Source organism: Malus domestica, chromosome 17 (genome assembly GCF_042453785.1).
Source record: "Malus domestica chromosome 17, GDT2T_hap1".
In the NCBI taxonomy this organism is placed as follows: Eukaryota; Viridiplantae; Streptophyta; class Magnoliopsida; order Rosales; family Rosaceae; genus Malus; species Malus domestica.
In genome coordinates, this window is record NC_091677.1 from 11,461,673 (window position 1) to 11,477,329 (window position 15,657).

Below are 15,657 nucleotides of genomic sequence, written 5' to 3' on the forward strand. Positions count from 1 at the left end.
CTAATTTCGAGTTACGTGCATATATTCTTTTTGTCCTTTATTCTTCCTTGCTTCAGGTAGATAAAGAAATAAATTGAACAAATCGATCTTGTGTCAATCTTCCAAGAAAGATGAAAAAAATTACATAGTATATATAACAATGTATATGTAATTTTTAAAATTTTATTTAAATATAAACAAACCAAATATTACTTCGATCAGATCAAAGATGATGTAGAATTAAGAAATAGGATTGTTATTCTCAAGATAAAGAATGAACAAACCATGGATAAATCCAAGTGAATTTTTCTTAAGCCCAATTGTCCTTTTCGTAGGGCTTTGCCTCTGATCCAATCAGGAGATCAAATTGATTATAGATTCATGAGTTTATTTAGTCGATTTATTAGTGAACAAGGAAAAATATTATCTACATGGGTGAATAGACTGACATTAAAACAACAAACATTATACAAGCTCGTGTTTTATCTATGTTACATTTTCTTAATAATAAGAAACAATTTGAAGGAAGTTAGTCAACCGCTAGAGTTGGTAGTCTTAAAACTATAAAAAGTAGGTTGACTCTTTAATTGAATCAAAATTAAGTTCCAATCTAATCTCAAATGCATTTTTTTTCTTTCAAAAAATTGTAAAACCTAAATGTCTTGTCGTAAGAAAAAAGTGAAAAAAAAAAGAAATGTTTTATATTTAACGCCTTCCTTCATTTTGATGGCTTTATTAGATTTAATCATACTAATTTCTACTCTACCTTTATAGAGTTCGTTCGCTAAGGAACTGACAAACCCGACCCCAATATCCTCCAAGTACCCGAGGTAGGCACTTGTTGACCGATACTTGAAGGTGACGAAGTCATACTAATATGTATATGAAGTAACGAGCATAAATAAAACTTATAAATTTAAATACAATGCTTATGCAATTGAGGAATTTGTTCAGAGTATACAACTAATCCGAGACACCAAAAATGAATAATATAACATTGAATGAACAATAGGTTGGGTCCTACACCGAGAGCACTTGAAGATGCCAATATAGGAGTGCCTTGACACCAGGATTGTACGCCTCGAATCAAAGTCCTGAGGGGAGCGCAAAACAAAATATGAGTGGACCAAGTTGATATATAAGTAATACTAAAACAGTTAAACTTTAACGCACTAACCCCCAGGTTTAGAAAAACTTGTATAGAATAATAAGTAATAAGCTTTCTGAAACTCTTAGTATGCCATAAAACATATATCATATAATGTGCTTAGTAGTGGTAATAGTATCGCCCGAAGGAGAACTCTTCATTCGCTCAAAGGCATGTAGAACACTTCATTCTCCCGTAAGCTCCTATAGCACCCAGCCGAAGCCATATATAAATATCAATCACCCGTAGGCTCATACAACACCTACCCAAAGGCATATATAAAGGTCATTCAACCCGTAGGCCTCTACATCACTAGACCGAAACCCGTAGGCAGTACCATTCGCCTGTAGTCAGGCCCATTCGCATGAATAACCACTAAGTAAGCACATAAAAACATTAACATAATATTTCTAATATATATATATCTCAAATCAGAGCTCTGTAACCAAAACGTCATATTGTAAAACTATGTCATAAGTAGGTATATAGTATATATATCTCAAATCAGAGCTTTGTAACCAAAACGTCATATTGTAAAACTATGTCATAAGTAGGTATATAGTCATCAATCATATATACCACAAAGAACGTAAAGTCGATAAAGCATAATATATCATAAAGTGTAAATTCAATTTACTCATAAACGTTTCATAAAACATAATTAACAAATCATGTTTTTCATGTATGCATTTCTAATAGTAAAATATGCATTTTAGAAGGGGTCCACTCACCTTACACCGTTGGCGAAGAGCTGTGCAAATAAGGGTGGATGGAAACGCCATACACAATTGCACCTAAGCACATAAAGGTACCAATTAATAAAACTATATTATAACAATTGAATTTCAAGAAATAGACGTCACAAACGGATTCAGGACGTCGGAAAACATAAAGGAGGACCCCAGATACCCCCACGCACCGCCACATGGTGGCGGCTCCGACGGCCACGCTCCATTTTGGGTCGTCGGAAAGTTTGCCAAAAAAATCGTCGGTGCCGCTGTGGACGGCGGTGGAGGCATGTGTGCTCCACGTGCCAATCAAAACCTACGCTCACATGCATCTACATACGGCCTGGGTTCTGGGTTTGGGCCTGGGTTTGATTTTGGGCCGCAAGGTTGGGCATGGGTTCAATTGTTTTGGGCTTAAAGGGTTAGTGGGTTTAGGGCTGGGTTCGGATGGGTTCATGGGCTTGGTAGCCCGACCCAAAGGTTTGGGCTAGTGGGTCTTGGTTCCGGATTTGGGTAGTTTTGACCCGGTTTTCAGACCAGCTTCACGGAGACGAATGCCGGAGCTTCCCAAGCTCCGGTCAACCACGAAACTACATTAAAAATATTCATGCAATATACCAAATTGAAGCCCAATGAATAAGGAAGAAGATTATACTATTTTGAGACGAGTGGTGGCCGGAGTTAGCTAGAAAACGGCCTGCAAGCTTCCGTTTTCACCGGAAAATCTGGAAAACACAACCCTGAGTTGTTTCCGTGTTTAAACCTTCACCAACACCATTCTTACTCAACCACTAGTAAGTCAAGACCACATGGAAAGAAGATCGAAAGATGATTCGTGACTTACCATTATCGAAAATGTCATGCCCACTTTAGAATCCTCTCGGATTCGAATGAAGCTCAACATCTTAGCTGTGAGCAGGGAGAGAGATTGAAAGAGTTCAGATTCTCTTACTATAGTTTCTGGGTTTAATGGCTGGTTGTTGTTTTTTTTTTTTTTTTGTGGTTTTTCACCATGAAAGATGGCAATGGTGGTGATGTTTTCTCGGTCTTCATTCCGTGCAGCGAGAGATGGGGAGACAGGAATGAGACAGAGAGAGGGGAAGTGAGTGAGGGAGAGAGAGAGAGCTCACGGGAAATGGAAAGGAGGAAGGAGAGTTGGGCTAGGGGACAACCCAAAAGAAGTGGCCCCACAAGGCACACAATTTAAGACCGAAAGCAACCCATCAAGATATCTAGCCCAATCCCAATGAAATTACCAAAATACCATTCCAATCTAAAATCCATAAAATTATTCGGGACAAGTTGTTACAGTAACTCTGTTTAAAACTATTACAACGGATTTCTTCCCATCTCTTTATTTTATGAGATCTCGTTGGAAATCAAATAAGGATAGCTATTTAATATAGCTATTTGTGCAAGTATTTTACCATTAAGAAGTAATTGTCTATTGTGCAAATTATGTATAAACTTACTATAACGAAAGTTTACTGGTTGTGATTCGTAACCGATGAAAATCTCTCTTATGTCTACCTCTATCCCGGTGAGCCGAAACCAAAGCTCTTATTGATATTAGGCATAAAAAAAACACATGAAAGTAGAAAATATAATATAAATGGATATAGTGGCTTTCAACATTTCTATGGCTAATTCTTAAACTGTGAGGTCCACTACATACAGCAAATCCCTTCTTTCTTTCATGTAATTAATGTTATTGTTAACTTGTACAATTCACACTCTTTGGCACTACCCATATTTATTCAGTACTAGGTCTTCCACAATGAGATCTACTTATCCAGTAACAATATTTAATTATGAAGATAAGCTGAGCAGTTGATCTTGTTAGTTCGATCGTGCCAGAGTAAGGCATAAATTTAAAATAGTATTTCACTTGCTTAATGAATATAATTTGCCATCAATGGAGAATTGTTTCTCATCTTAAATTTAAAACAAAGTTGATTGGATTTGCACCAATGAAATCATACATTTGACACCACAATAGAAGGATATATCTTTTGTATTTGTGGATATTGAACAGAGTTCTTCCATTCTAGTCTATTCATTGGTACCGATCAATGATACTTGATCAATAGTTTTCTTTCTTTTGTCATAGCCCATGATCTAAACAAGTCATATATACACCCTATTACATGTTCCTCGTCATTGAGGACATCCCTCAAAAGCGGGGGATTTCCTGACATTCTGATTGGTTGTCTTGTGTTTCTAATAAGTTACTTAAGGGTGCATTTTTGCTCACCCACACTAACTATAGGGTATGCTTATCACCCATTCCAATGCTTGCCATGTGTAATCCACACTAACTCTAGTTAAACCTTTTTTTTTTTTTTTTTTTGCTTTAATTAATAGAAAAGAGAATCCTACTTTTACTCATTTACTTCCATATATATCATTTCATTTTAAATATTTTATTAAAACTCAAAACTTACCTTTTTGAATACAAACAGTTTTTCGGCTCTAAGTGATGAACCGACGTAACTGAAGCTGCTAGAGCTTAAAGCTTTATCTCCTTCACGATCTCTCCCTATTATGAAAACCCTAATTCCAGCCCTACCCCCCCCCCAATTGCTAACCGTGTAATTCTAGCCCTAATTCCAGACTCAACTAATTCCTTTTTTTTTTTTTTTTTGGAAACTCTACTAATTCCAATTTAAAAAACATAAACATAAACTTAAAACCCCAATGTCGATTACGCCTTCATAGTCGTTGTTTTCTATAAACTTCCATGACTTGGATCTTTACTATTGTATGATCATGTAAAGAGTTTTTATCATAAATAGGATCTGTAACTAGTTGGAGATTATGGTAATCAAAATATGTTAATCAAATTTTTATGGTAATTAAAATATGCGAGCTTGATCTGCATATGATTCTAACTTTATATGGATATACGAATTATATCAATTCACTTCATCATCAATATCCAACAAAATACAATTATTTGAGATGAAACTCATCAAAAAAAATTGTACAAAGCTAGTAGGATGAATATTCTCCATTTCAGAGGATGTCGTTCCAAAAAAAAAAAATTCTCTAAATTCTATTACAACATGATCTAAGATGTTGATGGATTTGAAAAATTCAGTTCAAGAGTGGTTCCCAGAGGTATTGGTTGAATGTTTGATGTTGATGGATTTGAAAATTTTAGTTGAGGAGTGGTTCCCAAAGGTATTGGTTGAATGTTTTCCTGCAAATAAATAAAAAGAAAAAAATTACTTATGAAACTAGAGAACAAAAATATAGTACACTATATATATATATAGGGTACATTCAATGAAGGTACAAACCCGAGGATACATAAATGAGTAATTGGACATCATGAGACTTATAGCTTGAAATCCAAGTTGGTGATTTTGAATCCCTTGAACTGGCGGATTTTGAATCCCTTGAACACAAGGAACAATTGGAAATCCAAAAGGAAAATGTGTGACTTGACTTATGGGTGCCATATTGAATTGGTTTTGACTTGGCATCTTAAGATTTTTGGATCTTGGATCTTAAGATTTTTCTCAGCTTCAGTCACATGCTTAACATAATTTACATTATTTGTTCCATCATCTTGTTCTCCAAAATTGGCATGCTTATCCAATTTTTTCTCCAACTTTAACAATTCATATTTCAAAAAACTACATTTTTGGCTATTTTTTGCACCTTTTGCTATGATTCTTTGTGCTATATTAGATAGCTCGCTATACTGAACCAAGGAAGATGAGTCTAAATTACTCTCAGCCAGTTCACCATAAGAATCAAATCCAATACCACATTTTGCATCCTTGCTCCATCTTTTCAAATAATAATTGGATGGTATACTTGACAAGTCTAAATCATAGTATAACTTTAGAGCATGTGCACAAAGAATCCCCTCAAACTCAAACTTTTTGCAACTACACAATATTGTTTGATTTGCAAGGTCATACATAAGTGTTCTATTAATTCCTCGTTTTCCTGAGTTCATTATTGTGTATGTACGTGTTTCTTCATGCTTTCAATTCTTTGTGTTGTTGTCATACCTAAGAAAAAAAAATAAAAATTGATCACAGTATAGTGGAAAAAGAAACTTGTGAATAATATGTACAAAATAATATAATAGGAATTGGTCAAGAGTAATACCTGCACAAAAGTGGTCTCGACCATAAACTTGTGCCCATTTCTCACGTAATAGATATATCCCTTCTAGCCAATCATTTCATCTCAATTCATAATCATCAAGTAACTTATTCCAAATTGATTCAAATTCTTCAACAGTCTCTGGATCATATATGCATCTTTTGAAATCCTGTGTAAATGATTTAAACTCACTAAAAACATGATTCCAGTTCCTCGCAGCATTCTGATATATGTGCCACAAACAAAGTCGGTGGTGGCAATTAGGAAATACTTCACTAATCGCAGCAGCAATTGATTGGGCTTGATCTGTAAATATGGTTCCTGGTGCTTTTCCATCCATGGCTTGTAAAAAGGCATTGAACAGCCACTCACATGCATCTGTTGTCTCTCCATCTAGCAAACCACATCCGAAAAGTATGGTTTGACCATGATTATTGATACCAACTATTGGGGCACACACCATATTATATTTATTCGTTTTAAATGTCGTATCAAAACACACAACATCACCAAATATAGTATAATCGCGCCTCAAATTTCCATCACAGAAAAAACAACCACATATTTCATTCTCCTTGTTTGTTTGAAGAGAATAGAAAAATGACTTGTCTTCAGTTTGCTTTTTCTTAAAATATTCAAGCAAACATTATGAGTCGCCCTTTTTAAAAACCCCAATGCGCTTTCTCATTATCAAATTGTTACAATCAAACTGAATAAAGTTTAGTTTTTGAGACCCTCCTGCTTCTGTGTTAAAGTATGAGAAGATTTGAGATGGCTGTAGTCCTGCATAATGCATTTGATCTATCAATTTTACTTGAGAAGGCTCTATTAATCGTTGTGACCTCAATAAATGGGAACTTGATGTCAGAACAAGAACATGACTATGTTCAGCAACAAAATTTGTCACAACAAACTTCCTTTCTAAATTAAGTTTGATTTCAAGCATTGCCTTGCAGCCACATCTTATTTCTTCTCTTTTCTTCTTTGGAGTTCTTTTTTTTTTTATATATATAAAAGCCTTCACAAGAACAACAAAATTGTTTTTTCTTTAGCACACCTGACCTGTCTTTATTCTCTCTGTTCTTTCTCACGCTAAATCCAACCCTTCTACCATATGCATTGTAGTAATTATATGCATCATCCTCATTATCAAAAGTCATCCCTAGCTAAACATCACCAACTTTGCTTGTAAATTCTCCTTTTTCTTCATTTTGATCCAAGACTTCAAAGGTTTCAGAATCTGAATCTAAGTGTATACAATCAACTGATTCTTTGGCATCACTAGAAGATGGAGTATGAAACTCTTCATCTTGGTGTTCCATCTGTATAAGTATCAAATTACTTAACATTGGATTAAATTGACACCCTATAATAATCCTAAAAAGCATATATATTGACACCCTATAATAATCATAAAAAGCATATATTTTAACACCCTATAATAATCCTAAGAAAAGCATATATATTGACATCCTATAATAATCCTAAAAAGCAAATAAATGTGGGAGTTGCATACCTTTTTCTAGTCGGACAAAAATAGCAAATGGAAAACCCAAAAGATGCGTGCGCAGGGTTAAATTAGGGGGGGGGTTAGGGCTAAAATTACACGGTTAGCAATTGGGGGGATTGGGCTGGAATTAGGGTTCATCACTTAGAGCCGAAAAACTTTTTGTATTCAAAAAGGTAAGTTTTAAGTTTTAATAAAATATTTAAAAAGAAATGATATATATGGAAGTAAATGAGTAAAAGTAGGATTCTCTTTTCTATTAATTAAAGCAAAAATAAAAAATAAAAAAAGGTTTAATTAGAGTTAGTGTGGATTACACATGACAAGCATTGGAATGGATTGTGAGCATACCTTATAGTTAGTGTGGGTGAGCAAAAATGCACCCAGTTACTTAATAGTTGGTATATTGAATCGTATCCATATACATAATGGGTTGGTTTAGATTGATCTTAACCGGATGATTATGAATTATTTTTCTATATTAAAAATTAATGAAAAAAATATTAAATCCGGTAAGAAGATAAAAACTTGTTAAGATTAAGAGCCTATCAGCATGAAAACAAAAAAGTTCGTGACGTTGAAATAGGCCTCTCGATAGATTGGATAAAATCAAAAATAACTTTGATCTCCTACTACTCTTTCGGTACATGATTTAAGAGTTTAAAAAAAAATTCTCATATCAAAATCAAAGTGTCATGCTATTATTCTTAATATTCATATATCATATAGCGTGAAGACATAATCTTCTTTTTTCTCTCAAATCAAATGAAAAATTCATTGGTGCCAAGCGTGAGGGAATGATTCGTTTGGTAATTTCTCCTATGACTAAAGTAAAAGATCTCACTGAAGCTGCTAATCCATGCTTATCGTTTGTACATGTGGTCGCACAAATGGGAAAGGACAATTTCAATATTTTTCTATATGTAATCCTTTCTATAGGCGTTGAGGTAGACGTTTACTAAGATGGTGTAGACCTTCCAATATGCCCAAGGTCCTTGCTGGCTGCAATATGATGATAGGCTATTCCTCTCGGAACAAAAAGATCAAAACCCTCCACACCCCATGCTAGATTTACATATTGTACCCTTCCAGTTAGTCCATAAGAATCAGACACCCGTATTCTAGGACCATACAATCCTCTTACATGAAATGCATTACCAAAGAAAGCCACCCCTAATAGAAATAAATGAATTCCAAAGATCTTTAAGAAAATCAAAAAATAGTTTTCATGTACGTTCATCAATAAATATTTCTAGATACACCTAATGCATATAGCTACCAAAAAGAACAAGCCCAAAAACACAATATGTGCTTGGGCCACACCTTTGTAACTCTAAATACTCGGATTTGTTATACTGCCCCATGTGATAACTCAACTTTGGACGGGCAGTAGAAACTATCAAGATGGAGTACAATAGGGGGAATATGAAATTTTCAGTGGAGCGTTAAAGATTTGTAGAGATAGAAAAAAACACCAATGATGAAAGCATTTTTTGGGCGGACATTGACACTGAGTGACCAAATCTAGGGGAGCACATAGGATTAGGTACTTCAGTAGTTCTAGCCATAAATGATGGATACTAGGCGTTGTGCATATCGACCCGTCTAATGTTGTAGCTAAGGCATTAAGTATCCTGCTTGGAGAGTACGTTCATAAGAATGAAACTCAAAAGGAAATGTCGGATGCCGGCACAAGATGTGAAACATGTGGTTTAATTCGATGCAAGACAAAAAAGCTTAGCAGGGCTTGACATGATGTGAATCCTCTTAAAAGAAAGAGGTGCCTTATGGATATAATCAAACATTCTTCTTACAAAAATTTAACTATTGTTAGAATTTTCATTTAGTCTCCAAATATGATAAAATCGATTCTAAGGGGTTGAGAAAAACCAACTCTAAGTAGTTTCCCAAAAAAAAAAATAAAAAAAAAATAAAATAAAATAAAAAAACCAACTCTCGGTTATATCTCTACCTGTTTTTCATTTTTAAGATAATGGGATTAATAGTAACTCGGCCCATGCCAAGCCCAATAAGCCCAGACCTACAAAAACCTAGGGTCACTGAGCCGTCATTACTATAAATTAGATCTGTTAGGGTTTTTCTTCACCACTCCTTGCCGAAACCGAGCAGCAGAGAGAGCAGAGAGAGCAGAGAGAGGAGAGAGAAACAATGGTGAAGTTTCTGAAGCCAAACAAGGCGGTGATCAACCTCCAGGGCCGCTACGCCGGGCGCAAGGCCGTCATTGTTCGCGCCTTCGACGAGGGCACCCGCGATCGTCCCTACGGCCACTGTTTGGTCGCGGGGATAAAGAAGTACCCGAGCAAGGTCATCCGCAAGGACTCCGCCAAGAAGACGGCCAAGAAATCCAGAGTGAAGGCCTTCGTGAAGCTCGTCAACTACCAGCACCTGATGCCCACCCGGTACACCCTGGATGTGGATCTCAAGGACGTCGTCAACGTCGAGTCTTTGCAGACCAAGGATAAGAAGGTCACTGCATTGAAGGAGGTGAAGAAGCGGTTCGAGGAGCGGTTCAAGACCGGGAAAAACAGGTGGTTCTTCACCAAGCTCAGGTTCTGAGAAGGGAGATTCAACAGCCCCGTATGGGAAATGGGGTCTGATTTCCCCACTGTGTTTTTTTTTTCAAGTTAAAGTTTTAATTTTGGAATTAAATGGATGAGACCTTTTTTGGATTTATGGATTAATGTTTAGCTAAACAATTAGAGTTTGCTGTTATTGAGATATTTAATTTGTGGCATTCCTTGTTATGCTATGTTTATCTGCGATTTTAGACCAGCATTGCTATTCTGTGTTGATTGAAATGTTTATTTCTTGCAATTACTTTGTCAATTTTATTTCGGGATTCATAGAGATTGGATTTGAGTTTTAGGTTATTTTGAGCTGCTAGATGTGCTCTGTCGATTGCCTAGTTGCAAAGCGAAATTTTGTTTTGCACCGATGTTCTGCTTTTGGCATTTGAACCATGTTGTTTCGGTTTGATATGATTGAATTGTATGTTGTGGCTTCTTGTTTGTCAATATCATTGTCGGTTGATAAAATCTTAACTGATGTTTGGTGTTTGTCAATATCATTGTCGGTTATAAAATCTTCGCTGATGGGTGTCTTGAGTTTTATGGTTGTGCTTGTGGTAAAATTAGGGTTCAAGTTAGATAGGACCTCAAACTTCGGACTTTATCGAGTAGACATTGTTTATCATTTCAGCATGATGTGTTGAATTGAGTCATCAACTGGTGGCTGGTGATCAAATGACTTTGGTGTCAAAATACAGACGCGAATGAAGTTGATGTTTGTTTTCGGTTGTAACTTATAATCATGTGGCTCTGCTTGTTTTGTGTTTATCATGAAAGGTTTCGATGCTAAGCCGATGTAGCATTGTATGGATTGATTTGGTAGTGTGAATTTTTTGTTGCAAACATTTCCATGCCAACTCTTTCATAGATGATTTTCAATTTTTCATGTGTGGGCAAGTACAGTATTTGTTCGTAGGCGTGATCAGGTAATGTGAGGTTTAATCTATTTCACTCGTTTCTTAGAACGGGTTTCTGACATTTGCTACATGCGTTGATATGTCATAGACTTGTATCATTGGATTCAAAACTCCGAGAGAAGTCTCGCTTTCATTTTGATGTCGAAAATTATGCAATTTGGATTTGAACTCCGAGAGAAGTCTTGTTTTCACTCGTTTTCTCATGCACCCTCCAGTTTCTGTAACCCTTGATTTGCTTTGATTCTCTGTTGATTCATCCAATTCGAAGGCACTGGAGGGGTTCAGTGGAAGAAAGTCGTGTGTGGGGAAATCACTTCCCATCTAATGAAACTTTACAAATCTCAATAGAAGCCTTAGTGAATATCCTCTCTATCTATTCGTTAGATGCATTCAAACTCACAAAGCACAATCCTTATCTCCAAATTTCCAAGCCGAACCCTTCTAAATATAAAACATACTTCAAACAGACTTCCATTGACGAGCAACTCCGGTTCCCTGCATGTTTAAGTGTGCGCTGCTCCATGTCACCACGGCCTTGGCGCTCCGCCACTTGACCACCGGAAGTAGAGAATCCTTCTGTACCAGTTGAAGAGCCAACCACCCCTATCGTACAACACTCAGTTTATTCTTTTTGATGGCCACTTGCTCAGTTTGCTCATTTGACGTTTGAATTTTGTAAATTAAAAAAAAGAAGCCATTTAGTATTACGGTCTAGTGATATTCTTCTTCACATGTAAGTGAGAGGTTTTATGTTCGATTGTTGTCAATGGCGCAAATTTGAACCACATTATTACTAGCACATTGTGAAGCTTAACCTATTCTCTCATATTTTTAGTGCAGATAATATTGTTTATTCAGAAAAAAACAAAATCAGAAAAGAAAGAAAAACGATGAAGTCCAACTAAGCGTCCAAGGTAGTACAGCTTGCAAAGCCGCCATCTAAAGTTCCAAAAGTTTGAGAATTTTGAATGGTCTAGATGTTTGCATACAACCATACAAACAATATTCAAATCTCCTCTCTCTCTCTCTCTCAACATAAAGTTAACAATCCACACAAAGACAAACACTCCCCCTAAACATCGTCCCGAGAATCCAAAGATGATGCAATTGCACCATTAATCAACTTATCAACCCTTAACTTATTCATTTAAATCCACAATCAACCCACCCTTATTCTATATTTTCCCTAATCCCCCAACACAACAAACGGACTTAACGACAACGCCTAAACGGAGTACTTAACCAGGACGATTTCCCCACACGTGTCAACTCCTCACCCCCCACACGCTCGGGAATTTTTTTTTTCATTGTGCTATAACCTACCTCGGGTGACCAAGTTTTAATATAATAAGTGACGGAATTTTTTTTTCAAGCATCTAACTAGTTGTATTATAATGCTTTAAATTTTTCAGTGTACCGAAAATACGGATTAGCACATTAAAAAATCTCTCCACATGCTAGCAGCTATTAGTGAATTTTTTTTCATTGTATCGAAAATACGGTTTGACACATAATTTGTAATACAAGTGGCTGAAATTTTTATCAAGCCACTATGGGCTGGTTTGATATTATTGTGCTTTGAAAAAAAACTGCTTCTGTTGTGCTGTGAGAATAAGCAGCTGTGAAATAAAACAGTAGATTGTTTGGTAAATTTTTTTGTAAAAGTGCTTTTGAAAAAAAAAAAGCAATATTATAGTGTTTGATAAATTTTTATGTAAAACAGATGTGAAAAAAAAACTAGTTTTTCAAAGCTGAATTTTGCAACTTTGTATTTTTAACTTTTTTTTAATCTTTTTTTTCAGAATCATTTCAGTACTAAATCAGCACTATGTGTTAAGAATCTTATGGTATCCATTTGTCAGAATGAAAAATCTCTCCAATCGCCTCCCCCCCCTAAAGTTAACAGACTTTCTGTTTCATTTCCTGTAATTTCTCTCACTCTCTCGCACTCTCTCTCCCTCTCTCTCTCTAAACAGCTTTCTCTCTCTACTTTCTCTCTCTACTTTCTCTCCTCCCTCTCTCTCTGACAAAGCTTTCTGCAGAACTCTCTGTACGGGCGTTTGGTTGTCTTTCTCGCTTTTCTTTGTCTCTTTCCGCTCGAAAGCTTCCGAGCTTTTTATATTCTCCCCACACTTCCTCCTTCCTCCTTCCTCCTTCTCCTCTACCAGTCATGCTTCAGAGCTTAATTCCTCAATCCCCGATCGCCGCCGCCAACCCTAACATTAACAACCCTACCTCCTCCTCCTCCTCCTCCATGAAGACCAAGCGCGTTGACCGCGACCTCGCTGGCAGTGGAAGCGGCGATTCCGACGCTGAAGACCCCTCCTTCACCAAGCGCCTCAGTTCCGGCCGAAACTTCCGTGAACAAACCGCAGACGATCGTGATACCGAAACGGTGGAGGAGGGCGAGTCGGCCGGACTCAGACTGTTGGGGCTCCTGCTACAATGCGCCGAGTGCGTCGCCATGGACAAACTTGACGACGCCAGCGACCTGTTACCGGAGATCGCGGAGCTATCATCGCCTTTCGGGTCGTCGCCGGAGCGAATCGGCGCGTACTTCGCGCACGCACTGCAGACGCGCGTGGTCAGCTCCTGCTTAGGTACCTACTCACCGCTTACCACCAAAACCCTAACGCTCGCTCAGTCGCAGCGGATCTTCAACGCGCTCCAATCCTACAACTCCATCAGTCCGCTAGTCAAATTCTCTCACTTCACGTCCAATCAGGCGATTTTCCAGGCGCTGGACGGCGAGGATCACATCCACGTCATCGATTTGGATATAATGCAAGGCCTCCAGTGGCCAGGATTGTTCCACATCCTAGCCTCGCGGACGAAGAAGATCCGGTCAATGCGGATAACCGGGTTCGGGTCCTCGTCGGAGCTCCTCGAGTCGACGGGGCGGAGACTCGCCGATTTCGCGAGCTCGCTCGGCCTCCCCTTCGAGTTCCAGCCGCTGGAGGGCAAAATCGGGAGCATAACCGAGCTGAATCAACTCGGAATCAAACCGAGCGAGGCCACCGTGATCCACTGGATGCACCATTGCTTGTACGACGTCACCGGCAGCGATTTGGCAGCGCTGAGGTTGCTGGGCTCTCTGAGACCGAAGCTGATCACGATCGCCGAACAGGATTTGAGCCACAGCGGCAGCTTCTTGGGAAGGTTCGTGGAGGCCTTGCATTACTACAGCGCGTTGTTTGATGCGCTCGGGGACGGACTGGGCGCGGACAGCCTGGAGAGGCATATGGTGGAGCAGCAGCTGTTCGGCTGCGAGATTAGGAACATCCTCGCGGTGGGCGGGCCGAAGAGGACCGGAGAGGTGAAGCTGGAGAGGTGGGGGGATGAGCTGAAGCGGGTCGGATTTCGGGGCGTTTCGCTTGGCGGGAACCCGGCAGCGCAGGCGAGCTTGCTGCTGGGGATGTTTCCGTGGAAGGGGTACACCTTGGTGGAGGAGAATGGGTGCTTGAAGTTGGGTTGGAAGGACCTGTCGTTGCTCACAGCCTCTGCCTGGCAGCCGTTGGATTGAAATACTTTGACCGGAATGATCATTGTAGTTGTTTTTCAGTCGGCTGTAATTCTTTACAGGAGAAAAACACTGTAGTTAGTTTTTATTTTTGGTTCTTTGTTAAATGTGAGAAGAAAAAAAAAATGAATGGAAAAATCCATAGCTCATCAATATTATTTAAGTGAGAATTATTTGGGTTGTTAAATTCGTTGCAATTGTTTGATTGGTTGAACAGATGAAGGTGAGTTTTGGTGATGCAAGATCATGATTCATGAGAAGATGAGGATTATGATATTTGGCTTGGTGGGAAGTTGCAATCAAAACGTGGGAGAGAAGACTTGTCGTCCTTTGTCTGCTCAATCATTTTACTACGGTTAGTCGTCCACACAGATAATAAGATTTTGACCGATGATACTTCAGATTTGAATTTTGATATACCAATAGTAAAATAGGATGGTCAAATCAACTCACGTGCACGATTGATCTTATTAAATCTCATCATCCTATATTTAACATGTGTGGATACAGTGGACTAAGGGATTAGAAATAGCTAAAAAGAAAGTTCCACAAGTGACATCATAGTAACTTATCTCAATCACATTTTCACTAAGGTAAATAATCTTTTTACCATTTTCTTTAATGAACTTTAACACTCTTTATATTAATTGGGACCCAAGAATTAAAATTAATCAGATCATTAATGTTAAATTTGAATTAATTTTTTAATTAAAAACATTTTGATTAATAGACACAACTCTTTGGAAAGAGCTGTGTAGCTTCAGATACATCCAAAAAGTATTTGAAGAGGTATGAAAGGGCCTATATAATTAGAGTCTCAATTCCATCGTAGATCATTTTTTTCTTCCTCAATCACTTCCATACAAACTTTCCAGAGAGTAAAGTTATATAATCCAATGCGGGTTGTAGAATTACGTAGCTATATTCTGGTCGAGCAGACGTTGTAGAACCACAAGCATAAGAGTGAGACGGAAATACTGTTCGAAAGACATAGCTTTTGTGCTAGCCTCTACCTTTGAATCATTCAAGTTAGTATCATTTTAATTTTTGTATTTATAGTGTAATTTTCATTCTGTATTGCAAGTATTTTTTAGTAATAAAGTATAAGTATTTCAAGTTTTGTATTTTTGTAATTTTTGTTTCTAAATT

The 15,657-nt window shown here is 37.7% G+C and overlaps 2 protein-coding genes and 1 long non-coding RNA gene across 3 annotated transcripts in view; 2 read left to right on the forward strand and 1 right to left on the reverse strand.

The window, feature by feature from the left end:
* Positions 1 to 10,238, forward strand: part of LOC103405106 (UDP-arabinose 4-epimerase 1-like) — an 85,930-nt gene extending 75,692 nt beyond the window's left edge. Inside the window, exon 7 of the mRNA XM_070817664.1 lies at positions 9,623 to 10,238. Within this exon, the coding sequence (XP_070673765.1) occupies positions 9,623 to 10,060 (438 nt within the window). The 3' untranslated portion in view covers positions 10,061 to 10,238. The remainder of the gene's footprint in view (positions 1 to 9,622) is intronic.
* On the reverse strand, positions 895 to 3,028 carry LOC114822781 (uncharacterized). Its single transcript, XR_011578203.1, has 3 exons — positions 2,699 to 3,028; positions 1,858 to 1,920; positions 895 to 1,073 (listed from the first exon to the last, which is right to left on the reverse strand). It is a non-coding gene; the product is annotated as an uncharacterized lncRNA (long non-coding RNA).
* Positions 10,239 to 12,750: 2,512 nt separating the features above from the next.
* LOC103405112 (scarecrow-like protein 23) lies at positions 12,751 to 14,695 on the forward strand. The gene has a single exon (XM_008344077.4). The coding sequence runs from the start codon at positions 13,159 to 13,161 to the stop codon at positions 14,509 to 14,511; it is 1,353 nt and encodes a 450-aa protein (XP_008342299.1). The 5' UTR covers positions 12,751 to 13,158; the 3' UTR covers positions 14,512 to 14,695.
* Positions 14,696 to 15,657: the final 962 nt, after the last annotated feature.